The sequence below is a fragment of the Schistocerca piceifrons genome, chromosome 3 (genome assembly GCF_021461385.2).
Source record: "Schistocerca piceifrons isolate TAMUIC-IGC-003096 chromosome 3, iqSchPice1.1, whole genome shotgun sequence".
Lineage (NCBI taxonomy): Eukaryota > Metazoa > Arthropoda > Insecta > Orthoptera > Acrididae > Schistocerca > Schistocerca piceifrons.
The window spans coordinates 601,913,250-601,939,611 of NC_060140.1; the positions used below are offsets into that span (position 1 = coordinate 601,913,250).

Below are 26,362 nucleotides of genomic sequence, written 5' to 3' on the forward strand. Positions count from 1 at the left end.
TGAAATGTGGCTATAAAGAAGAATTAACCATTCTTCTTCATAAGGTGAAGTGGACTGTCAGACTTAAGAATGAGGAAGTAATGAAGAAGGTGCAGGTAGAAAGAAGATTATTGGAAGTGATCAGAAAGAGGGGTAAAACTTGGCTGGGCCATATACTGCATAAGAATTTTCTGCAACAAACAGTTATAGAGGGAAAAGTGAAAAGGTTGAGAGGAAGAGGTAGGAAGAGAATTAGAATGATGGCTAACATTAGAAGAGGATGAACATACAAACAGATGAAGGAAAAACAAGACTCAATGGAGAGCCTCCGATTGAAACTTGTCATAAGATAGATACACTAAATAAGAAGAAGAAGAAGAATTTATTTAACCTCAGTAACTAGTACTCCATATTTTATTAAATTTTTGCTCCAGTTGCGTAAAATATATATTTCATACACTATTTTTCAATGGGCCATGAGTGAATGGGCAGTATTAGAATGGTTATCTCTGTGAATTAATGATTTGTTCAACTGATCTCATCTGTAGATTTTGTTTGTTGTGAAATAAAATTGAATTTTTTTAGGATTGTCAGAATAGCATGAAAGCTAAAAACCACAACCTGTTTGCTTTGATGATCTAACAATATGGTTTTAAATGATCTAACAATATGATTTTAATTTTACATTATCGAGCAAGAACTTACTTGTGTCATCATATTGTATAGCAGTGTTTTCATATTTTTCCTCTGGGTCATCTTTGATCAGTGACCAGTGATGGCGCCTCTTCTCTTCTGGAATGTTCCAAAGTCCAAACTGATTTAATGCAAAAACACAAATTATGATGAAGATGAAATATTTGAATTTCTGTATAACATTTTAAAATATTGTGTCACTAGTTAAATGTTAAAACTGAAATAAATAAACTAAAAAGAAAAAGAAATTACTTAAATTGCTTGGTAAATTAAACTGGTTACTTGGCCAGGGTGGCAGCACCATCATGTTTATGCCCAAGAAGCAGGGAGGAGAAGCAATAAATGCTTATACTCCAGTGGTCTGAGAAGTAGAGCACTGTCCTAGTACATATCTGTATGCACCACTGAATGAATTATGTATTTATACCAAAATCGGAAACAGTGCATACAGTGAATCTCATCTTGGCTGTGTCTCTAAAACTACCTTCCCCAGTCTTCCACAACTGTGTCAGTTGAGTCATTATCTGCTATTTCAGTTGCAAACGGCAAAACCAATTCTTTGTTTCAATCGATTCCAACTGATTTTATTACATTTTAAGTTTCTTTGTTTGTACAACTATCTTTCCTCCCACAGTTATTGCATACTCTCTTGTAATGTTGCACATGACCATCCAAGTTTCATAATGTTACATCAGTATAAGCAGTGATGAATCCAGCCACTTTCCCCGGGGGGAATATATAGCTTGACGGTGGGGGGCGGGGGGACAAAGTTATAGGCTTAAAATTTAAATGGTAGCATTCTAAAGACGTAGCAGCGCTATGAATATTTAAAATTTTTCATGGATGGCTAATATATAATTAAATAATATGTAGGTTCAGTACTAAGCTGTTATGCTAAGCCTAAGTTAATTATATTAAATAATAAAATAATTTTATTGCATGCAAAAAAAACTCACACTTACATCAAACTAATACGTTGAGGATTTTTTACGGCATATCTCTTGATGACGTCATCAATAAAACTTTCTGTTGGCTTGTCGTCCCCTTCAGTTGAAATCTTCACACAAACTTGGAGCATTTCCTGACCCATCCTATTCCTTAATTTTGTCATCACCCTGTCCATTGTACTAAATGACCTTTGCACACTGCAAGTTGAAACGGGAATGCACAATACACATTCAGCGAGTGTTCGTAGTGCTTCGTAGCCGATGTTGGCTCTCAGAATGAAAGAAGCATCAGAAGATGTGTCATCTAATTCATTAGTAACAATGTACCTAAAAGAATGCAAATCTGCAATAACAGCGTCAATGTTTGTAAGCCCCAAAATCAAGCACAGTTCTTTACAATCATCATCACTAAACTCTAGAAATTTTTTAAAACTTTCAAAATATGCACTTAGTAACTCTCACTTTTATTGCATTCTCATCAAACTGTTGCTCAATTTCATCAATCATACTTTTAACCAATTTCCTTGTGCTTTTCATAGCTTAAATCTGCTCCTCTACGTTCGTGAGTAGCACACCTTTAACTTTTATTACGTCCTCCTGCAGTTTTTTTAATTTTATTATGAGTTTCATTTTCTGCACTATGACCATCGCAGTCACAAAGACAACCAATGTGTCTTAAATGTTCCAGAGTTCCAGAAACAAGTAGAGGGATTTGCGAAATTTTAAGTGATTGTCTCTGCAAAACTTTACATAAGTTTGAGACTGCATTTAATGTATAGTATAAAATCACTAAACCTACAATGAAATTGGAATTCATCATTTCTAACAAGATTCCTCCAGTTAAACTTGTTAAATCCGCGCCGTCCTTGTGTATATGTTCACATGCCATTCTAATGGACATGTAGGTTAGGAAAATAACATGAACTGTTGATAGGTACTTAACCATCGCATGTCAACAGCTTTGGGTATTTTTATTAACTGGTTGCCCTTGGAAGAACAATGAAAAAGTTTGCAAATGTCTTTAACAACATGTAATGTGTATTTTATAATGGGGTGTTTATTCCTAGAGTTGGTGGCAGCAATTGACAAAACATGCGCCCTACAGTGACTGTATGGCAGCTTATGGCCCTTCCTCTCTGACAATCGAGCATGGACTCCTGAGATAGAACCACTAAAATTAGCAGCACCGTCGAAAGAACAAGATAATAATCTGTCGTAAGAAAGTTTTCTTTTCTTTAGTTCAGTATCAATTGCTGTAAATATGGATTCAGCTGAAGTGCTTTTCAACTCAACGAGACATAACAAGCTTTCCTTCACTTCAAACGATGGAGACGGTGCAACATATCGAACTACTAAAGACACTTTCGCCTGCCATTAATGAAAAATATTTGTCACGGAGAAACGTTTCATCTTGAAAGTCTAAAGACTCTCCCAAACAAGTCAACAATTCTGACGCAGTATACTTACTAAAATATGTCGACCTTTCACTCTTAAATTTTAACCACTTTTCAAGATGAATGTTGCTTTTCAGTACTACCTTACGAATTAGAGGTTCATATTTTGTTGTGCGGGGTATTTCTTCCTTACTAAGGAAATACAGATTTTGAATTAATGAAGACAATGCTTGGCGGTTTAAAGCTTTTTCATTTTCATTTTGTTTAAATATCTGTGCATGAATTGGAGCGTTTAAGCCCTGTAATCTACAGTTTCCAAGTGCAACGGCTCTTGCATGTTTTTCTGAGTTGGCGTGCTTTTCTAGTTTTCCCGTGCTTCCAGTAGTTTTTCTAAATTTAGTGAAAGGTACAGAAATAAACACTCCTCCCGTTTTCTGTAGAGTTTTGATATAGTTTTTTAAATACATTTTACACAATTTTCAGGAAGCCCCTCCCCGCTTGTGATCAAAGTACAACCAATTGTACTTACACTCCCATTTTTGCTGATACTTAATCTCCATTCAATACTTTGTTTAGAATTGCAGTTTATGGATGGGCCAGAAATAGCACATTTATCGTTTGAAAACTGTGGAAGGAAAACTGAAGACTTGGTAGACCTTCGCAATTCATCGTCACAATCACTAGCACTTCTTTCAGTAGACTCACACTTGTCTTTGTCTTTTGCAATACACTGTATTTTATTAGAAAAGAAAGAAATCAAAGTTTATTGTTTCAACATTGTATTTCAGCACTAACACTTCTTTTTATGTTATAAACCGACGAAGGCTGCGCGTAGTACACTACGTAATCACATTACACTTCCATAGTAACCTGTCGACTGACTGTTACAACCTTACAACAGTTTCAACAATTTCAACAATGCATTGAGTTTTTATACAACTATGAAAGCTTAGATTATACTCGTAGATCAGCATTGCCAAAAGTACCACTCATGGTGGAATGTACTGCTTCTTAGGCAAAAATTGTGTATCCCCATTGACACTGCGAAAATCATTGTCAAGTGTACGCAAATATTTGGTTTGAGCTTTGGATTCATTGGTTAGGAAAAATCTATATGGCTATTAAATCTTGGAAATATTCCCAGTAATGCAATAAAAAAATTAAAACAATCTTTTATACTGTCAAATGCTACTTCCAATTCCGTATCAATACTCGGGGACGTGTTTTGCGACCTCAGGTTTATTCTAAGGGCAAATAAAGTATAGATATGAGTGGCGGATAAGAATAAAGTTCACAGCGAGGGTGGGCTGTGTAGCTAAGGGATTAGTTTACACATTAGGCCGATTGGAGGTGCGGTGAGGGAAGACATGAGAGAGGAAAGGCTGACTTATTCCACAATTGGCATTGCCAACACACCTTGCAACGCTTAGATTTACTGCACACTTATTATGCAGCAACTGCTAATTTGTTGGTGTTGGAAATAATACTACCATAATACTAATACTAATAATAATAACCTAAAGGCCAATGAGGAAAGAATAAAAAAACTACAGAGAGCATATAAACTCACGTGGAACTATTATAACAAAAAGTCCATATCCATTAACACAAAATTGATGCACTACAACACTGTCGTACTGTCAGAGGCACTATATGCATCTGAAACAACACAAATAAGTGGGCAAACTAAAATCAAAGAAATAGAGAAACAAGAAAGGAAAATTCTCAGGAAAATTTTTGGCCCAATACAAGAGCAAGGAATCTGGAAGAAGAGACCAACATCAGAATTATATAAATACACAGACAAGATTACGGATACAATAAGGCAAAGAAGAATGCAGTTCTATGGACATATCCACAGGATGAATGAAAACAAAATGAATAAAAGAAGTTAAAGAGGACCTCAGACAAGCACACATAACAGTAAACAATGCAGAAAATGGAACTGAATTCAGGAACATAATCAAAAAACATAAATTTGACACCACATCACAGAAGAGACCAGGATGCAAATGGACAGCGGAGGGAAAGAAACAACACAGTGAACACATGAAGAAAATTTGGTCTCAGAAAAAAACATAAACAATCATCATAAAGGAATTCAAGTTCAAACGCTCTCTTTAAATGGGAATAATCGAAAATAATAATAATAATAATAATAAAAACAGAACAATCAATGCTAAGTGTTCCAAACCGAACCGATAAGTAACGAAACCAAACTATAGGGACCCAGCCGCCACCTATTGTCTTACACATTCATTTTGCTTGTAAAAACTGCATGTCATCACGACTTCTCCATAGTTGACTCCAAACTTCGTTAGCAACAGCAGCTGGCGTAGTTTAAATTTTGTCACAACGATACAAGTTAACAGACCAGGTGATAATATTTATGTTTCACCACAACTATAGATATGAATTTCTCGGGGGAATTTCCAATTTCTGGGGGGGACTTTCCCCCCCTGGGCCACCCTGTGAATCCGTCACTGAGTATAAGCTAATATCACAGTAACAAATATAAACTGACTGTGTGATCTAATGGGTATTATGTTTAGGTAATAATACTAAGGTCCCAAGTTTGATTCCTGTTGACAAATTCAAATTTTTGTGTGGTGAAGAGGTCTTGAAGGAAGTCCACTCAGTCTTGTGTGGTCAACTGAAAAACTGATTGAATATAAAATCAGCAAAATTGACACACAAACTGCTGAGGTAACATTATATTGAGTGGCTTGCTCTAGGCCAGATGACACACATTATTTGTTTACTAGCAGCAGGAACCATTTCCTGTTATTTTTTGGTTTAGAGCACAAGATACCTGATGCATTATGAGTAAGGATCTTTATTTTTGCAAGACTTCAGAGTAATATTGTAGGATTTAGGTCTGCATGGTATGATGGCACTAGGGAGGAAAGCATTTTCCTGCAAAATTTTGTCACTGGAAGTAACAGGAGAAGGTTGGTACGCCTTAAATAATGACAAAAGTTTCTCTTTCCATGTCTATATATTTAATTTTTTTATATCCATTTCTGTATGATAAAATCGATTTTCCTGTTGTAGTCATAGAAGAGAAGTGATCAAGAAGTAAAACACTGCATTCACAAAAAATGGCATTGCGCACTGTCACTTTGCAACATTTATTCACAGTGTGGCATTTATGAATCCACTGTTCATCTAAACTAATCACTGGCTGTTTTAATTCTGATGCTTCATCTTTCCTTAAAAAAATCACTTTTTCTCTGGTCTGCTAATGACTATTTCATATAAGTAATCGAAAACTGTATAGCTGGAATACTTTTTCTCAGACTTTTTTTTGCTAAGTTGGAAGTCCATTTATATGTGACAAAATTGTGAAGTTTTTGCAAAGATGGTATTTCCTTGCATCATTCATAAAGTTACAGAAATTGTTGTCTTTGATAACACATTTATCTCTATGCTCAATGAAATATTTATTGTGTGCCTATTACTTATTATAATGAAAACAATTGGTTATTGACAATATAATGTAAATGGATAGATAAAAAAATCAACTCACCAAGTGACAGCAGAAGAACACACTGATTGTTGGGGACTGTCCCCAACAATCAATCTTTCCTTCTCATTCTGCCTGGTAAGTCTTCCCTGACCTGAGGTTCTGGGTGACTTTTCTGATTTGTACCCCTTTTTCTAAACCTCTCCAGTCCTTTTACTTCATCCTTCATCCTTCTTCCTTCCCCTTCAACTCTTCTGCCATAAGAAGGAGCCCCTGGCTCCAAAAGCTTGTAAAAGTTAAACCTTTTTGTGTGTGTGTTCTCCTACCGCCACTTGGTGAGTAGATTTTTTTATATTACTTACTCTGCTTTACAGCAGATACTTGAAGTGTGCTCTATTCAGCATTGTGTCCCTCCTTCCGTAATTTGCATACCGTTGAATTGCTTACTCTGTTGGTACTATCACACCTTTCTTTTTCTCACTGTCAGTAAAATTTAGCCATTAACAGCAAGCTGTGACAGCTTAGTGCAAAGATATTTTTCATGCTTGCACTGTGAGGTAACACCACATGCTACTTTAAATTGGAATGTGGCTGGACCTTGTCACCTGAGCAAGTTAGTTTCCACTGTGGCCGGGAAACCAGTTTGCTTGCCGATGAATGCCTACCTCTGGTCTTGTTTACCAAAGCTATGTGACTCTTATTAACTGAAGAAGAGAGAATGATAACAGAAATTACCAACACATTAAACAGTGATATATTAGCAGAAGCACCACATAGTACTGGTTTTATTTTTCTTCTGAAGACACTGTCGGTTTAGATCTTCATGTGATGGTTAACTCTTATACTTTAAAAATTTGCGTAAAGTTGTTCTTAAATAGGTCCAAAATCAACATCTTGAATTGTTGTGTTTTAATATTAGCAACAGTAGGAAACAAATTATCAGTAGCTTAGTAGCTTGTACTTTGATTGTGGGATAATTCATTTAATATACCACCAGTTTTACAAATCTTCCACAGCATTGCTTGATACAGAGGAAAGCTCTTTAATACTTTGCTCATATTCAGCTGTAGACACTCTGATATCTCCTTTTATCAAATTAGTTGATTTGTTCCTGCTTGAAAATGTGTAATTTCTGTAAATTATGCCTTTATGGTAGGTAATCATTTCCTATCTAGATATATATGGAGATTAATAATCCATTTCCATTCCTTATTTTAGGGAATGAGGTTGTGCTGGGACCACCACAGCCAGTATGTCATCAGTTGACAGTTACAGGTATACCTATAGAGCAGGCTGTTGGCAGGCAAAAGTTGCGCCCAGGTTCTGGATTTTTGGCAGTCAATGTTCTCATGGATGGACCCACAACTGTCTTGCAAATAAGTGATCTGAAGGAGAAGCAGTCATATCACATTCTTGTAAGTACTGAATTCTGCAACTTTTAGGTAGACTTGTAATATTACCACTGTGTTTTCTTTGTGGCCTTTGAATTACACCTCACGTATGTGTGTAGAATAATGCACTGCTTGACAATTGCAAAGGAACAGGGACATTGTTGGACAAGAATAATAACAGGTGTCGCACGTAGTAGTCGCGCAGTTTGAGGCGCCATGTCACAGACTGCGAGGCTGCTCCTGCTGGAGGTTTGAATCCTCCCTCGGGCATGGGTGTGTGTGTTGTCCTTAGCAGAATTTAGTTTAAGTAGTGTGTAAGTCTAGGGACTGATGACCTCAACAGTTTGGTCCCATAGGAATTCACACACTTTTGACATTTGACAATAACAGGCAATGATGAACAACTTGAAACACATTACGTACATAATAGGGGTGGAGGTGGTATATTTACAACCAAAAATGGTACAGGTTTTGTCATATGGAAAGCAGGGTAACAGACATGTGTAATGTTCATGTTTGACACAGGTCAGACTCCCGACATATAGGTCGATATTGGAGTCACTAGTTATTCACACTGGCTACCGAACTGTTTTCTTTGGGGATGTGTCCCACTCTTCTGTTAAGGCAGCTTCCTTGGGGATGTGTCCCATTCTTCTGTCAAGGCAGCTTATTTTCACCTGGTGGCTGACTGTGGAACTACAATTTTTTTTTTTTTTTTTTCCATCATCAGTCTACTGACTGGTTTGATGCGGCCCGCCACGAATTCCTTTCCTGTGCTAACCTCTTCATCTCAGAGTAGCACTTGCAACCTACGTCGTCAATTATTTGCTTGACGTTTTCCAATCTCTGTCCTCCTCTACAGTTTTTGCCCTCTACAGCTCCCTCTAGTACCATGGAAGTCATTCCCTCATGTCTTACCAGATGTCCTATCATCCTGTCCCTTCTCCTTATCAGTGTTTTCCACATATTCCTTTCCTCTCCGATTCTGCGTAGAACCTCCTCATTCCTTATCTTATCAGTCCACCTAATTTTCAACATTCGTCTATAGCACCACATCTCAAATGCTTCGATTCTCTTCTGTTCCGGTTTTCCCACAGTCCATGTTTCACTACCATACAATGCTGTACTCCAGACGTACATCCTCAGAAATTTCTTCCTCAAATTAAGGCCGGTATTTGATATTAGTAGACTTCTCTTGGCCAGAAATGCCTTTTTTGCCATAGCGAGTCTGCTTTTGATGTCGTCCTTGCTCCGTCCGTCATTGGTTATTTTACTGCCTAGGTAGCAGAATTCCTTAACTTCATTGACTTCGTGACCATCAATCCTGATGTTAAGTTTCTCGCTGTTCTCATTTCTACTACTTCTCATTACCTTCGTCTTTCTCCGATTTACTCTCAAACCATACTGTGTACTCATTAGACTGTTCATTCCGTTCAGCAGATCATTTAATTCTTCTTCACTTTCACTCAGGATAGCAATGTCATCAGCGAATCATATCATTGATATCCTTTCACCTTGTATTTTAATTCCACTCCTGAACCTTTCTTTTATTTCCATCATCGCTTCCTCGATGTACAGATTGAAGAGTAGGGGCGAAAGGCTACAGCCTTGTCTTACACCCTTCTTAATACGAGCACTTCGTTCTTGGTTGTTCACTCTTATTATTCCCTTGTGGTTGTTGTACATATTGTATATGACCCGTCTCTCCCTATAGCTTACCCCTACTTTTTTCAGAATCTCGAACAGCTTGCACCATTTTATATTGTCGAACGCTTTTTCCAGGTCGACAAATCCTATGAAAGTGTCTTGATTTTTCTTTAGCCTTGCTTCCATTATTAGCTGTAACGTCAGAATTGCCTCTCTCGTCCCGTTGCTTTTCCTAAAGCCAAACTGATCGTCACCTAGCGCATTCTCAATTTTCTTTTCCACACACCAACGTGAATAGTCGTTTAGTTGCCACTTCCCCCAATGATTTTAGAAATTCTGATGGAATGTTATGTATCCCTTCTGCCTTATTTGACCGTAAGTCCTCCAAAGCTCTTTTAAATTCCGATTCTAGTACTGGATCCCCTATCTCTTCTAAATTGACTCTTGTTTCTTCTTCTATCACATCAGACAAATCTTCACCCTCATAGAGGCTTTCAATGTATTCTTTCCACCTATCTGCTCTCTCCTCTGTATTTAACAGTGGAATTCCCGTTGCACTCTTAATGTTACCACCATTGCTTTTAATGTCACCAAAGGTTGTTTTGACTTTCCTGTATGCTGAGTCTGTCCTGCCGACAATCGTATCTTTTTCGATGTCTTCACATTTTTCCTGCAGCCATTTCGTCTTAGCTTCTCTGCACTTCCTATTTATTTCATTCCTCAGCGACTTGTATTTCTGTATTCCTGATTTTCCTGGAACATGTTTGTACTTCCTCCTTTCATCAATCAACTGAAGTATTTCTTCTGTTACCCATGGTTTCTTCGCAGCTACCTTCTTTGTACCTATGTTTCCTTCCCAACTTCTGTGATGGCCTTTTTTAGAGATGTCCATTCCTCTTCAACTGTATTGCCTACTGCGCTATTCCTTATTGCTGTATCTATAGCGTTAGAGAACTTCAAACGTATCTCGTCATTCCTTAGTACTTCCGTATCCCACTTCTTTGCATATTGATTCTTCCTGACTAATGTCTTGAACTTCAGCCTACTCTTCATCACTACTATATTGTGATCTGAGTCTATATCTGCTCCTGGGTACGCCTTACAATCCAGTATCTGATTTCGGAATCTCTGTCTGACCATGATGTAATCTAATTGAAATCTTCCCGTATCTCCTGGCCTTTTCCAAGTATACCTCCTCCTCTTGTGATTCTTGAACAGGGTATTCGCTATTGCTAGCTGAAACTTGTTACAGAACTCAATTAGTCTTTCTCCTCTTTCATTCCTTGTCCCAAGCCCATATTCTCCTGTAACCTTTTCTTTGAACTATCGTTGTCGGTGTTGGTCTGCTGTCGATTCTGATTAGAACAACCCGGTCACTGAACTGTTCACAGTAACACACCCTCTGTCCTACCTTCCTATTCATAACAAATCCTTCACCTGTTACACCATTTTCTGCTGCTGTTGATATTACCCGATACTCATCTGACCAGAAATCCTTGTCTTCCTTCCACTTCACTTCACTGACCCCTACTATATCTACACTCCTGGAAATTGAAATAAGAACACCGTGAATTCATTGTCCCAGGAAGGGGAAACTTTATTGACACATTCCTGGGGTCAGATACATCACATGATCACACTGACAGAACCACAGGCACATAGACACAGGCAACAGAGCATGCACAATGTCGGCACTAGTACAGTGTATATCCACCTTTCACAGCAATGCAGGCTGCTATTCTCCCTTGGAGACAATCGTAGCGATGCTGGATGTAGTCCTGTGGAACGGCTTGCCATGCCATTTCCACCTGGCGTCTCAGTTGGACCAGCGTTCGTGCTGGACGTGCAGACCGCGTGAGACGACGCTTCATCCAGTCCCAAACATGCTCAATGGGGGACAGATCCGGAGATCTTGCTGGCCAGGATAGTTGACTTACACCTTCTAGAGCACGTTGGGTGGCACGGGATACATGCGGACGTGCATTGTCCTGTTGGAACAGCAAGTTCCCTTGCCGGTCTAGGAATGGTAGAACGATGGGTTCGATGATGGTTTGGATGTACCGTGCACTATTCAGTGTCCCCTCGACGATCTCCAGTGGTGTACGGCCAGTGTAGGAGATCGCTCCCCACACCATGATGCCGGGTGTTGGCCCTGTGTGCCTCGGTCGTATGCAGTCCTGATTGTGGCGCTCACCTGCACGGCGCCAAACATGCATACGACCATCATTGGCACCAAGGCAGAAGCGACTCTCATCGCTGAAGACGACACATCTCCATTCGTCCCTCCATTCACGCCTGTCGCGACACCACTGGAGGCGGGCTGCACGATGTTGGGACGTGAGCGGAAGAAGCCCTAACGGTGTGCGGGACCGTAGCCCAGCTTCATGGAGACGGTTGCGAATGGTCCTCGCCGATACCCCAGGAGCAACAGTGTCCCTAATTTGCTGGGAAGTGGCGGTGCGGTCCCCTACAGCACTGCGTAGGATCCTACGGTCTTGGCGTGCATCCGTGCGTCGCTGCTGTCCGGTCCCAGGTCGACGGGCACGTGCACCTTCCGCCGACCACTGGCGACAACATCGATGTACTGTGGAGACCTCACGCCCCACGTGTTGAGCAATTCGGCGGTACGTCCACCCGGCCTCCCGCATGCCCACTATACGCCCTCGCTCAAAGTCCGTCAACTGCACAAACGGTTCACGTCCACGCTGTCGCGGCATGCTACCAGTGTTAAAGACTGCGATGGAGCTCCGTATGCCACGGCAAACTGGCTGACACTGACGGTGGCGGTGCACAAATGCTGCACAGCTAGCGCCATTCGACGGCCAACAACGCGGTTCCTGGTGTGTCCGCTGTGCCGTGCATGTGATCATTGCTTGTACAGCCCTCTGGCAGTGTCCGGAGCAAGTATGGTGGGTCTGACACACCGGTGTCAATGTGTTCTTTTTTCCATTTCCAGGTGTGTAGATTGAGCCTTTCCATTTCCCTTTTCAGATTTTCTAGTTTCCCTACCACGTTCAAGCTTCTGACATTCCACGCCCCAATTCGTAGAATGTTATCCTTTCGTTGATTATTCAATCTTTTTTTCATGGTAACCTCCCCCTTGGCAGTCCCCTCCCGGAGATCCGAATGGGGGACTATTCCGGAATCTTTTGGCAATGGAGAGATCATCATGACACTTCTTCAGATACAGGCCACATGTCCTGTGGATACATGTTACGTATCTTTAATGCAGTGGTTTCCATTGCCTTCTGCATCCTCATGTCGTTGATCATTGCTGATTCTTCCGCCTTCAGGGGCAATTTCCCACCCCTAGGACAAGAGTGTGCCCTGAACCTCTATCCACTCCTCCGCCCTCTTTTACAAGGCCGTTGGCAGAATGAGGCTGACTTCTTATGCCGGAAGTCTTCGGCCGCCAATGCCGATTATTTATCAGAATTTAGGCAATGGCGGGGATCGAACCCGGGACCAAAGACGTTTTGATTATGAATCAAAGACGCTACCCCTAGACCACGGGTCATACTGCATCAGCGCACTGATTAATGAACATACCTATGATGTTTCAGCATCCTGCAATGTGGAAGTTACAGCAATTGGAGACAAGGTCTATGCTGAAATACCCCATATGGCATCCATTTCAGTAACTCACAGGATGCAAATGGAGAAATTGTTTGATATAACTGTTCACACACACAAAATCCATTACAAGAACATATTCTGGAAGATAGTTGGTCCCTGAATCCAGATCAAATTTAAGAATTTCTGTACTGACCTCAGTTTTCATTTAATAATTGTGTTTGCAAATTCTTACAGCAGCTTAATAATTATACGGAATTTTTATAAATTAGTTATACAAAAGTAATGTGTAATTGTGAAGAAAAGTAAATAACTTGCAGAAATCTTTGATAGTGAACTGAATGCAGTATATCTTCAGTTTTATTCGCACATAATATTGTGGCATGCGCAAATGAGCTAATTCAACAGTCATCATGGAGTCATATAATGGTGCAGAGCATGTGCTGTGTTGCTTGTGGTTCCATAATCCAAATCTGCTACTACAGATCAGAGACAATTCAGGACTAAATGTCACTAGCCACCACCTCAAAGACAAACCTTTATTAATTGGTACAGTCATTTCACCGAAGCTGGGCTATATATCACATAGGTTGCTGGTCATGGTCGGACAGCAGTCTGTGATGCAGCAGTAAATCTATGAGGCATGAATATGCCTAGTGTTACAGTGCTGAAGGTAAAACAGAAAACCCTGTCACTGTCATTCAAACACCACAAATTGGAACTTTTGCAAGCTTTAGTTGAAAGTGACAAAGAAAAACAAGTTGAGTTTTGTGTAGAAATGTTTAACAAAATGGCGACTGAAGATGATTTTGTTAATAAAATTGTGTTCAGTGACATACCTGCAGTAAAGGAAATTGGCATATTGTTCGCATATGTGCTGAACAGAAACAGTGTCACATAATTGACCATGTATGGGACTTGCCTAAGGTAATTTTTTTGTGCTGTATGTTGTAACAAGATTTATGGTCCTTTCCTTTCTTTCTCAGTAAACTATGACTGGCATATCATACCTTGGTGTTCTTGAACATTATTGAATGCCTCAATTACAACAGGATATGGACACAGAATTTATTTTCCAGCAAGATGGCGCATCACACCACCACATTGTCATCGTGAACTTGTCACGTGTCTCTGTAGGAATGTGCTGACTTGGATTGGATGTGATGGGACAATATTCTGGCCGGCACTATCACCTGACTTAACCCCAATTGACTTCTGTGTATGGCATTACATTTAAGAAAAATGTTTGTTCTTCCACTTCTGGGAAGCAGTGACGAGCTGCGACAATGGATAATGCAAGCAGCTGGCACCATACATCAAGACTTGCTTCATAAAATGTGTCAGGGAATTAAGTACAGATGGAACATTTGTCATGTTACAAAAGTTATCCACATTGGACATTTTTAAGTAAAACTTGAAGATATACTGCATTCAATGCTGTATCAAACATTTCTGCAGGTTATTTACCTTTTTTCATAATTAATGGTTATTTTCATATAACGAAGATAGAAACACCCTGTATGTGTCTGGTAAAATGACCCCCTCTTGCAACAAGACTTCAAGATGCAAGCAGCCAAAAAGTCTATCACTCTGCAAAGGAATCAAAGAAATGAGAAACATTGGAGTAAAGAAAAGTAAATAATCATACTTAAATATATATTCTTCCAGATTTCCCACAGTACTTTGCCTCAGAAATGCTGCTTAGTAAGGACCAGCAGTAGTTGGACAACACTGTGATATTGCAATTAATGGAAGTATCAGAAGGGAATAACAACAGTAATATTATGGAAATAATAGAATGTTACTCACCATGTAGAGGAGTCAGAGATGCAGAAAGACACATTGAAAAGGCTGCTGTAAATTTAAGCTTTCAGCTAAAAGACCGTCTTCCAAAGTAAACACACACATATTCAAATGAGCACAACTCACACGCACATGATCACTCTCACTGGCTGCCATGGCCAGACTGTAGACAGCAGCTGTGCCAGATAGGAGAAGCAAACTGGCATGGGTGGTGGGGGATAAGGAGGGGGGGGGGGGAGAAGGGGATGGCAGGGTATGGGTGGAGAAGGTGTAGAGCTGCTTATGGGAGGATGGAGGGATGTGGTGGTAGGGCTGTTAAACACAGTTGGGAGCTTTGGGGAGAGGGGCGGGAGTAGAGAAGGGAATAAGGTAAGTGGGTAAATAGAAAGCTGTGCAGTGCTGGGGTAGGAAAAGGGAAGGGGATATGTGGGTGGAAGTAAGGGACTAGCAAATGGCAAGTAGTATTATATCCATTTCATAATATTGTTAGTTCAATTACTTTTATAACATTTTTCCATTTCAGAAATTCTCCCATTTTCATCTCTAATGGCATCAAGGTTATCCAGGGAAAAGTCCAAATGATCATTCAAGAAATGTTATTTAAGTGACATATTACATCCCATAAGGTGGTATGACCTCAGTAGTTCTTTTACAATATCAAGATAGTTCCCTGCCCCATGATTCCTGTACAGTACCAAGATAGCTCACTGCCTTGAGGCTGCCTAAAAAGCTGCAACAGAAACTTGTTTAAGAGTACCATGCCTTTCTTCCAACATTGCTCATCAACTCAAGAAAATGTTCATTTGACATAAATTCCTATGAACTACAGATATAGCTAATATGGGTTGGCTTACGTGCCTCAACAACACAGTAGCTTCAACCGCAACAAGGAGGTATCTGTGGAGAGCCCAGACAAACATGTGGTTCTTGAAGAGGAGCAGCAGTCATTTCAGTTGTTGCAGGGGCAACTATATGGATGACTGATCTGACATTTGTAACATCAGCCAACATGACCTCAATGTGCCGGCCGGTGTGGCCGTGCGGTTCTAGGCGCTTCAGTCTGGAACCGCGTGACCGCTATGGTTGCAGGTTCGAATCCTGCCTCAGGCACGATGTGTGTGATGTCCTTAGGTTAGTTAGGTTTAAGTAGTTCTAAGTTCTAGGGGACTAATGACCTTAGAAGTTAAGTCCCATAGTGCTCAGAGCCATTTGAACCATTTTTTCGAGTGGAAATTACATCTGTTATTTTTCCCAAGAACATGCAGCTTTACTGTATGGTTAAATAATGATGGCATCCTCTTGAGTAAAATATTCCACAGGTAAAGCAGTCCTCCATTGCGATCTCTGGGTGAGGGCTACTCTGGTGCATGTTGTCATCGTGGGGGACTGACATTCTATTGATTGGAGAGTAGAATGTTAGATCACTTAATTGGGATGGTAGAGTAGAAAATAGGAAAGGGAAAATGGAGAAGTTTAAGTTAGATATAGTGGGGATTAGTGAAGTTTGATGGCAGGATTAACAGGACTTCTGGTTGGTCACTAAGAGCCAGGACTGGCCCCATCTCCAAACATAGCAGTCCAATTTTATTGTTATTTTAAACATAGCCTAACTTGGGGTGTGTTGCAGACACACAAAAAATGCTTATTGGAATGAAATAAAAAATCAATACTTAACCAAGTCACATTCTTCTTCTTCTTTCGATTTCGGCCATCTTTGGACCACGTTCAACAATTCACTTGCCCGGCTTTTTGATCTTTTTTTCTCTCTTCCCAATATTTCCTCATCATTTTCGAGTGGTTCCTCCTCCGCTCTTCCGACCATTTCCTGTTATTATTCTTTAGTTTCGTTTCTTCTGGAAAACACTTAATTTCGTTCACTATTTGTCTAAACTTTTCCCTGTCCCTGATTGACTCACGGGTGACATTAAAATAGGCCAAATCCTTTTTCACCATCTGTATCCATTTATTGTTGGTTTTTTCGTTCCTGTTACTATGTTCAAACACTTTTCTTGTTAGTCTGTTTCCATCCATCCTCGACAGGTGACCATAAAACGTTAGTCTGCGTTTACGCATTGCCTCACTCACTTTCTCAATAGTTTTGTATATTTCCTTATTACTCTTTAGCTTGTACTCTTCTCCAATCTTTCTCGGTCCTAATATTTTTCTCAAAATTTTCCTTTCTTTCTTTTCCATGTTTTCTATTTCCCCCTTTTTGTTAAGAGTTAAGCACTCCGATGCATACAGGCATTCTGGTCTAATGACAGTTTTATAATGTCTTAATTTAGCGTGAATCGAAATGTTTTTTTTGTTATATATGTCTTTGGTTTTTTGAAAAGCAAATTCCATTTTCCTTGCTCTCGCCTGGTTTGCACTCTTGTCTAAACCATTCACTTGAATTATTTCACCTAAATACTTAAATTTTTCTACTCTCTTAATATTGCCGTATTTAGTAATAAGATTTTTCTTGTTATTTCTATGATTAGACATATACACGGTTTTTTCAAATGAAATCTGCAGTCCAGCTCTGGCCGAAACTTCTTGTAGTTTCTCCAGGTAGTTCTGAGCTATTTCTTCGTTTTCTGTAATTATTGCCAGATCGTCTGCAAAAGCTAAACAGTCCACTTCTATTTTTTCTTTTTTTGTTCCAATTCTGATGTCATTCTTGGTGCCTTTGAGTTCTTCTTTCCATATTCTCAATATCTTTTCCAGTACGCAGTTGAAGAGGATTGGGGATAAACCATCACCTTGTCTAACACCTGTTTTAATTTCGAACTTCCTTGAAATTTCACCCATAAATTTAACTTTGGCCTTACTGTTTGTTAGCGTCTGTTTGATAATTTGAATTGTTTTCGTATCGACCCTAAATTCTTCCAATACTTTCAGTAATGTTTCTCTATCTACCGAGTCGTATGCTTTTTTGAAATCTACAAATACTATTGCAAATCTCTGGCCTCTTGAGATTCTGTAACGAATTAGTGTTTTCAGGTTAAATATTTGTTCAACACAGGATCTACCTTGTCTAAAACCTGCTTGATATTCACCTATTTTTTTATCCAGAACTGGCTCCACGATTTGAAGTAATTTCCTTGACAAAATTTTGTATCCTACTGGTAGTAGCGAGATCCCTCTATAATTATTAACATTCATCTTATCCCCCTTTTTGTGTAGTGGGTGTATCAGGGCACACTGCCAGTCTTCAGGAATTCTTTCTTCGTCCCAGATCTTCTTAAACATATGTTCCAAAACTTGTGGGAGGTTGGTATCCATTATTTTTAGGATTTCTGGTCACATTAATATGAACACCTATAAAAAAACTGAATAATCACCTTTTGCAGCATGGGCATGCAGGAAGTGTGTCAGTGAGGTTCTTGAAGGTACTGAGGATCCATATTACAAACAGGCTGATCGAGTGGTCTCATAGGTTCTCAATTGGGTTTAAATCTGGGGAGTTTGATGGCCAGAGGAGTACAGTAAACTCACCCCCTTGCTCTTCAAACCATGCACCTACATTATCAGCTGAGTGACATGTTGCATTGTCTGCTGCTAGATGCCATTGTGTTGAGGAAAAACAAAATGCATGTAGGTGTGTCAATGATAGCCTGTGGATGCCATTGTGTTGAGGAAAAACAAAATGCATGTAGGTGTGCCAATGATAGCCTGTGGTGATACACGACCCAGGGAATGACATGATAACATTTCCCAGACCATAATTCTCCCTCTTCTGGTTTGAACTCTCCTGACGATTGTTGCAGGGTGTGCCAATGGAACATAAAACATGATTCATCTGAAAAACCCACCTGTTGCCAATCAGTGGACATCCAGTTGCAGTATTGGCATGCAAATTCCAACCTTTGCCACCAATGAGTAGCAGTCAGCAGTGGTACTTGAGCCAGGTGCCTGCTGTGGAGGCCCATATGCAGCAATGTTTATTGAATGCTCATTGAGGAGACCCTGTTGATAGCCTCTTGGTTCATCTAGTCGGTCAGTTGTGCAAGAGTTGCATGTCTGTTCACCCATATACATCTCTGCAGCCATTGTTCATCCCATCATCTATGGCTCATGGTGCTCTACAGTTGCCTTGGCACCAGTTTTGGATAGTGCCATTTGGCCATGCATGGTATACTTCAACCACGGCAGCTCATTAACAGTTAAAAAACTTAGCCATCTTGGAAATGCCTCCTCCCTTGGCTAGAAAGCCAATGATCATGCCTTCTTGGATGTTAGATAAGTTGCTCTGTTTTCACAATGTGACAATGATTGCACTGTTTTCCTCATCCCTCCCCCCCTCCCCTGCCCCCCTCAAACATGCTTTATGTGCCCTCGACTACTATAGCAACCGCCTGCCATCTGTGAGTGATTATTGCACGTTGACATCAAACATAGGCAGTGATCAGTTAATGTGACTGGACTGTGTATAATTTCATGTCAAACACTAAACCTAAGTTCACAAATGCAGTTTATACTAAGGTACTGTATATTGAATGAGATATTGCCAGTGGAATTCAAGCAGACTAACAGTTTTCCATGGTGCAATAGCTCTGGTAGTATACACAAGTATATCATCAAGCCATTATTAACAGCACTAAGCTCAGTTGCATGTTAGAAATTATCTGGTTCAAGCATGAAATATTTTCCAATCATATTATCTGCATTCGCATTTCTGATTTCCACATGTTCTCAGTCAACAAGAATAGATTGATGTGCCTACAAATTGAAATAACATTTTAAAATATATTCGCAATGTTGATTGTATTTAATTGTAAAAATTTCATAGAAAGAAAAACAGTGTCTAGCACACTTGCATGATGTGTCATTGCTAAGAATGCGCTCTGAATTTCATACTCGTTTTGCCTTGAAGTCCTTCCAGCACCATTATTACAATACACAGTTTTCTTCATCCCAGTTCAAGTTAAAAATGTGTTATTGGACATTGCTTTATTAAGATAAATGTTCAAGTTCATGCCCTCTGTTATTTCAGAAAACTGGAAATAGTTATTGTGTTACGCCTTGTGTTATGTTCTATTACAATCAAAAAATCATTTGGAATGTAGTAAAATACAGAGTAATCACAAACCATGTCTCCAGTTTCCTACTGCAGCTTTTAAAGAACTGATACGCCAATCGTATGAATGATGAATGAGTGTGCGAATACAAAAGAAAAAAATATTGAGAAAGAGTACCAGTGCCATGTTACTTTCATTGAGTTGGCAATTGAAAGAATAGTAACAAATATTGCTTTGAAAAGCAGCGAGGAAGACAGTTGTCAGGAAACCAAGAGCACAACAGATAGGGAACTGGATGATAGCTCAACCGACATCTAAATGGCAAGTGAGAAAACGGATTCGACTGATGAACTTACAAGTTCCATTTCAGATGTCACTAAGTAATGAATTATTGTAAAATGTGTAGAAGTGCCATTTAATTTTTTTAAAAATTGGTTTAACTTACTTCACTTCACTTTAAAACAAAAAAGCTAAGTATTATACTGCCTTTTACATTAACAAAATGTCTAGTGCCAATAACACTATGATATGAAGTGTTCTATCCTTGCTCATTTCCTTGTGTTCCCACACATTTCAGAAAGCACCTCTGGAAATTCAGAATCAATCAAAATTGCCCCCGTAACAACTTTAGATTCTGGGAGAATGGTGCCTCAATTTTTGTGAAAATATTTTAAGTCATTTAATAAGCTCTCTAAGTGTATTACTTCAACATCAGTGGTATTATTTAGAGTTTGTAAAGACTTTTTTTCTGTAGTCAATTGATACCATCAACTGTAGCCAAATTGATGCCATGATTAAACACTTGAAGCATCTCACGTATCCTAAACACCCCGTACCACAGAACCTGTTGTAGCTGATTAAATTAACTTCTGAGAGTTCAGAAGCACCCGCAGTTTTATCCAAGTTAGCTGCAATTGGTTTTACAGCTTCAACCCGAGCTCTCCTACAGAAATCAGACATGGAATAAAAAAAACTTCCAACACCTAGTTTCAGAATTTTCAATCATTGTGGACTGCAAATGACCAGATTGTAAAGATGCTGAATCCCTCTGAAGAAAGTATCTTCTCCATGACAACTCTCGGCTGCATGTGCTCTGTATCAGCCAATGGCAAGTACACACAGATAATTTTGCAAGAGGGTTCCATTGAAGAAATGGAAAATCCAGGATGGAATTTAAAAATTATGAAAAGGAAAGTTTCTACTCACCATGTGCTGAGTCACAGATAGGCACAACAAAAAGGCAATCTCAATTAAAGCTTTCAGCCATTAAGGCACGCAAATGCAACTCACACACGCAACTGTAGCCTCAGGCAATTGCTTCTTATCATGTTATTCTGTTATCATAACGTTGTCCACTGCATTCACTATCAGGAATTGAGCATTTCACAAGTATTGATTCTATTTAAATGTGCACTAGTAAGTCCTCTTTTCTAATTATAATCTACAAATTCCAAGAACCATTCATTTATCTCATATGCATGAGTTTACAGAAGTAAATATAATGCAGGATGAATGTTGTCTTTTCAACATGATTTGAATCAGGAGTTGCATCAACAATAATTGAATAATAGAACTCATTTTCTCTTTGTTTCAAGATGGAACTCCTGAGGTTATGGGCACAACTAGCAATAAATTCGTTCTGAGTATCACTTTACAGATGATATGCTTGTAAATGCTTACAGCTTCTTGTCCATCTCTGACTTTGCTAATGTGTTTTGCAAGAACTGTATCATAGTTATTCAATAGTTTTAATATTCTGAGGAAATTGCCATTATTTAGTTCTCCAGTTTTACTGAGATGGACTCCTGAAGGTCAAGCCTCTTTGACAAACAAATAATGTCTCATAAAGTAAAATGAGAGTTCCCATGTAAATTGATTGTCCTTAGAATAAACAAAAGAAGAACATTACCTCTTTACTTCCTTTTACAGTTCTTTCACGACAACATCTCATATATATGCATAGAAATATTTTTTGTTTGTACTCTTGAATGCAAGATATTTTCTATGTATTTTGTGTAAAATCATCTTGGAATGAAGTTCATTATATTTGAATGTTGTTGTCAATCCTACCAAATTATAATGACATTTCACAGCTGTTGCCAGGTACATTTGTTGGGAAAATATTTTGTTAAGATTTCCGACAATATTTAAAGAAAGTGGTTCTTGGACTCCAACACAAGGTGGTATTAGTGGATTATGTCTAAAGAAAATATTGTGCATGCAAGATTAAACATAAAATAGAATTGTATTCAATCTGTCTGAAAGATGATAAAAGGGAAGAACTGAAGTGTAAATCAAAGATGTAGAGTAGATGAGCAGTGCTGGTGCTGGGGCAATGTTCCTCTATTTACTGTATGATAAAAAATTAGTACACAATATCAAACAATGGAAACTCCAGATAGGAATATCAGCAATGTAGGAAAAGACAGACTGCTTCTTACCATAAAGAACACACTTCAAGCTACAGACAGGAACAGTTAAAAGACACCCACATACAGCTTTTGATCACAGCCTTCATCAGTTAAAAGACACTCACAGCTTTCGATCACTACCTTCATCAGAAAAAAAAAAACAACAACAACAACAACCACACACACACACACACACACACACACACACACACACACACACACACACAAAAGCAAGCACACCTCATGCACACACAACCACTAACTCCAGCATCTTGGGCCAGAATGCAACATCACATGGTGGGATGCAAGCAAGAGGGAGTGGGGAAGGGATATAGGATATGGGTGGGGAGATAGATGAATGCTGTCTGATGGAGTGTGCATGGACTAGGCTGCCAACAGGGGTGGTGTCAGGAGGTTGTGGGGCAGAGAGGTGGGGAAAAGGGAGCAAAAAAGGAGAGGAGTGGGGGAAGATGGGCTGATGCATTGGCAGAGGACTGCAAATAAACAGGGTGGGAGTATGATAGGACAGGAGAGATGGAAACTGTTGGGTGGAGGGTGTGGGGACAGCATGTTACCATAGGTTGAGACCAGGGTAATTACAGAAGCGGTGAATGTGTTGTAATGATAACTCTCCCCTGCTCGGTTAAGAAAAGCTGGTGGTAGAGGGAAGGATCCAAATGGTTTGGGTAGTGAAACAGCCGTTGAAATCAAATGTGTTATGTTCAGCTGCATGTTGTGGTGCAGGGTGGTCTACTTTACTCTTGGCCAAAGTTTGGCATTCATCCTGTGGACAGCTTGCGAGTAATAATACCAATACAAAAATCTGTGCAATGATTGTGACAGAGCTGGTAAAAGACATAGCTGCTTTCGCAGGCATCCTGGCTTCTCATGGGTGTGAGAGGACTGCAATAGGAAGTGCTCGGTGGGTGGATTAGGCAGGTTTTGCACCTGGACCTTCCATGCAGCTATGACCCTTGTGCAAGGGGTTGGGATTGGGAGTGGCATAGGGATGGACTAGGATGTTGTGGAGGTTGGGTGGGTGACAGAACACTGCTTTAGGAGAGGTGGGAAGTATCTTGGGTTGGATGTCCCTCATTTCAGGGCATGGTGATATCTAATAAAAGCCCAGGGAAAGGAAGTGGTTCAGTTGTCCCAGTCCAATGTGGTACTGGGTGATGAAGGGGACACTCCTTTGTGGCTGCTTCTGGGGGGGGGGGAGGGGGGGGGGGTTGGGGGTGTGAGGGGAAATAATGGCACAGGAGATCTGTTTGCAGACTAGGTCTGGGAGTATTGTTTATCTGTGAAGGCCTTGGTGAGACCCTCAGCATACTGGGCATGGGAATTATTGTCACTGCCTACTGAGCATGGGAATTTTTGTCACTGCGGCTATATTGCCCCCGGGTGGCCAGGTTATGTTGGGGGGGGGGGGGGGGGGGGTGTATTTTGGTGTGAAGGGGATAACAGCTATCAAAATGCAGACACTGTTGGTGGTTGGTGGGTTTAATATGCAGATGAAGCCATCAGAGAGGAGGAATCAACATCTAGGAATGTGGCACTCTGGGATGAGGAGGACCAGATGGGAGAGAAAGCATTGAGGTTGTGAAGGAATGATAAGATGTCTCGGCCCTGAGTCCAGATCATAAAGATATCATCAGTGAACCTAGACCAGACCATGTGTTTGGTGTTCTGGGAGGCTAGGAAGGTCTCCTCTAGATGCCCCATAAAAAGGTTGGCATAGGAGGATGCTGTGTGGGTGCCCATGGCTGTGCTGCATATTTGTTTATGCACCTTCTCTTCGAATGAGAAGTAGTTGTGTGTTAGAATAAAGTTAGTAAGGTGTATGAGGAATGAGGTAGTGGTTTTAGAGTCTGAAGGATATCGGCAAACATAGTGTTCAATAGCTGTAAGACCATGGGCATTAGGGATGGTTGTGTATAGGGAAGTGGTGTCAACAGTGACAAGAAGGGATCCAGGATGTAAAGGGGTGGTAATGGTGGAGAATCAGTAAAGGAAGTAGTAGGCGTGTTTGTCATGGAAGGCTAAATTACGGGCATTCAGTTGAAGTTGTTGGTCTGTGAGCACCAGAACTCTTTCAGTGGAGACACAGTAACCAGCCAGAATGGGGCATCCAGGGTTGTTGGGTTAGTGGATTTAGAGGAGCATGTAGGAGTTGATTGTGAGGGGTGTCATAGGGGTGAGGAGGGAAATGGATTCATGGCAGATGTACTGGGAAGGGTCTGAGGCTTTAAGCTGAGATTGGAGTTTGTGTTGGGCTTGTGGGATGGGAATACTCTGGCAGAGTTTATAGGTGTAGGAGTCAGATAATTGGTGGAGGCCTTCTTTCAGGTAGTCACTGTGATTCATAAGAACAATGGTGAAATCTTTTGCCTGCACCTAGGATAATGAGGTCAAGATTTGTTTTGAGGCTGTGTACGGCTGTTCTTTCTTCTACTGAAGGGTTGGTCTTCTGAGGAAGGAACTTGGGGAAGGATGGTGAGGCTAGCTTGGAGGTAAGGAATTCCTGGCAGGTGACCAACAGTTGGTTAGATGAGGTGGGGGGGGGGGGGGGGGGGGGAGGAGGTTCACAGTTAGATGGTGGTAAAAACTTGAAGAACATTGAACCCTCTCTCCTACAGTTCATATCACCATCCAACTATGATCTCCCCCCCCCCCCCCCCCCCAAAAAAAAAAAATCACATAACCATCCATTGGTCACATTACAGGGATTCCTTACCTTGAACTTAACCTCATCATTCTGCCCCCTTCCTCAGAACACCAACCTTTTAGTAGAAGAAAGAACAGCCACACACAACCTCAAAACAAATCCTGACCTAATCATCCCAGCTGCAGACAAAGATTCCACCACTATTGTCCCAAATAACAGTGACTACCTGACAGAAGGTCTCTGCCAATTATCTAACTCCTCCATCTGTAAACTCTGCCAGTATGATCCCATCCCAGAAGTCCAACTCAAACTCCAATTCCTGCTTAAAACCATAGACCCTTCCCAGAACATCTTCCCTGAATCCATTTCCTTCCTCACCCCTATGACACCCAGCACACCCAACTTCTACATGCTCCCCAAGACCCATAGACCCAACAATTCTGGATGCCCCATTGCTCACTGACCAACAACTTCCCATGATCTAGCCTCCCACATCAAAGTCACCAATTACTACCCACTACCTCATTCCTCATACACTTTATTAACTTTGTTGTAACCCACAACTACTTCTCATTTGAAGGTAAGGATCATAAAGCACAGACAAGGACACCCACGTGGCATCCTCCTTTGCCAACCTTTTTATGGGCCATCTAGAGGAGATCTTCCTAGTCTCCCTAAACACAAAACACCTAGTCTGGTTCAGGTTCATTGATCAGATTCATTGATATCATCTTCATGATCTGGACTCATGGCCAATACACACTGTCTTCATTCATTCACAACGTCAACACTTCATCTCCCATCTGCTTCATGTGGTCCTCCTCAGCCCAGTGTGCCCTGTCCTAGATGTTAACCTCCTCCTCTCTGATGGCTTTATCTGCACATTAAACCCACCAACCTCTAATAGTATCTGCATTTTGACAGCTGTCATCCCTTTCACAACAAAAAATCCCTCCCGCATAGCCTGGCCACTGAGGGACAGCATAGCTGCAGTTACAAAAATTCACAGACACCTTCACAGACAGGCATTACCCCCAGACCTAGTCTGCAAACAGTTCTTCCATACCATTTCCCCTCACACCCCCAAGAACCAGCCACAAAAGACTGTTACCCCTTCATCATCCAGTACCACCCTGGTCTAGAACAATTGAACCACATCCTTCACCACGGCTTTGATTACCTATCTTCATACCCTGACATGAGGGATGTTCTGCCCGAGATTCTACCCACCCCTCCTGAAAAGGTGTTCATTTACCAGCTCTGCTGCAGTCATTGCACAGATTTTTATAATGATATGATTATCAACCAGCTTTCCATCAGGATGAACATCTACTGCCAAACTGTGGCCAAGAGCAAGGTAGCTGAACATGACACATCTGATTTCAATGGC

General features: G+C 40.4%; 1 protein-coding gene across 1 annotated transcript in view; it reads left to right on the forward strand.

Moving 5' to 3' along the window:
* The window catches only part of LOC124787832 (vacuolar protein sorting-associated protein 13D), a 557,316-nt gene that overhangs the window by 455,588 nt on the left and 75,366 nt on the right, over positions 1–26,362 (forward strand). The window contains exon 56 of the mRNA XM_047254770.1: positions 7,698–7,894. Within this exon, the coding sequence (XP_047110726.1) occupies positions 7,698–7,894 (197 nt within the window). The remainder of the gene's footprint in view (positions 1–7,697; positions 7,895–26,362) is intronic.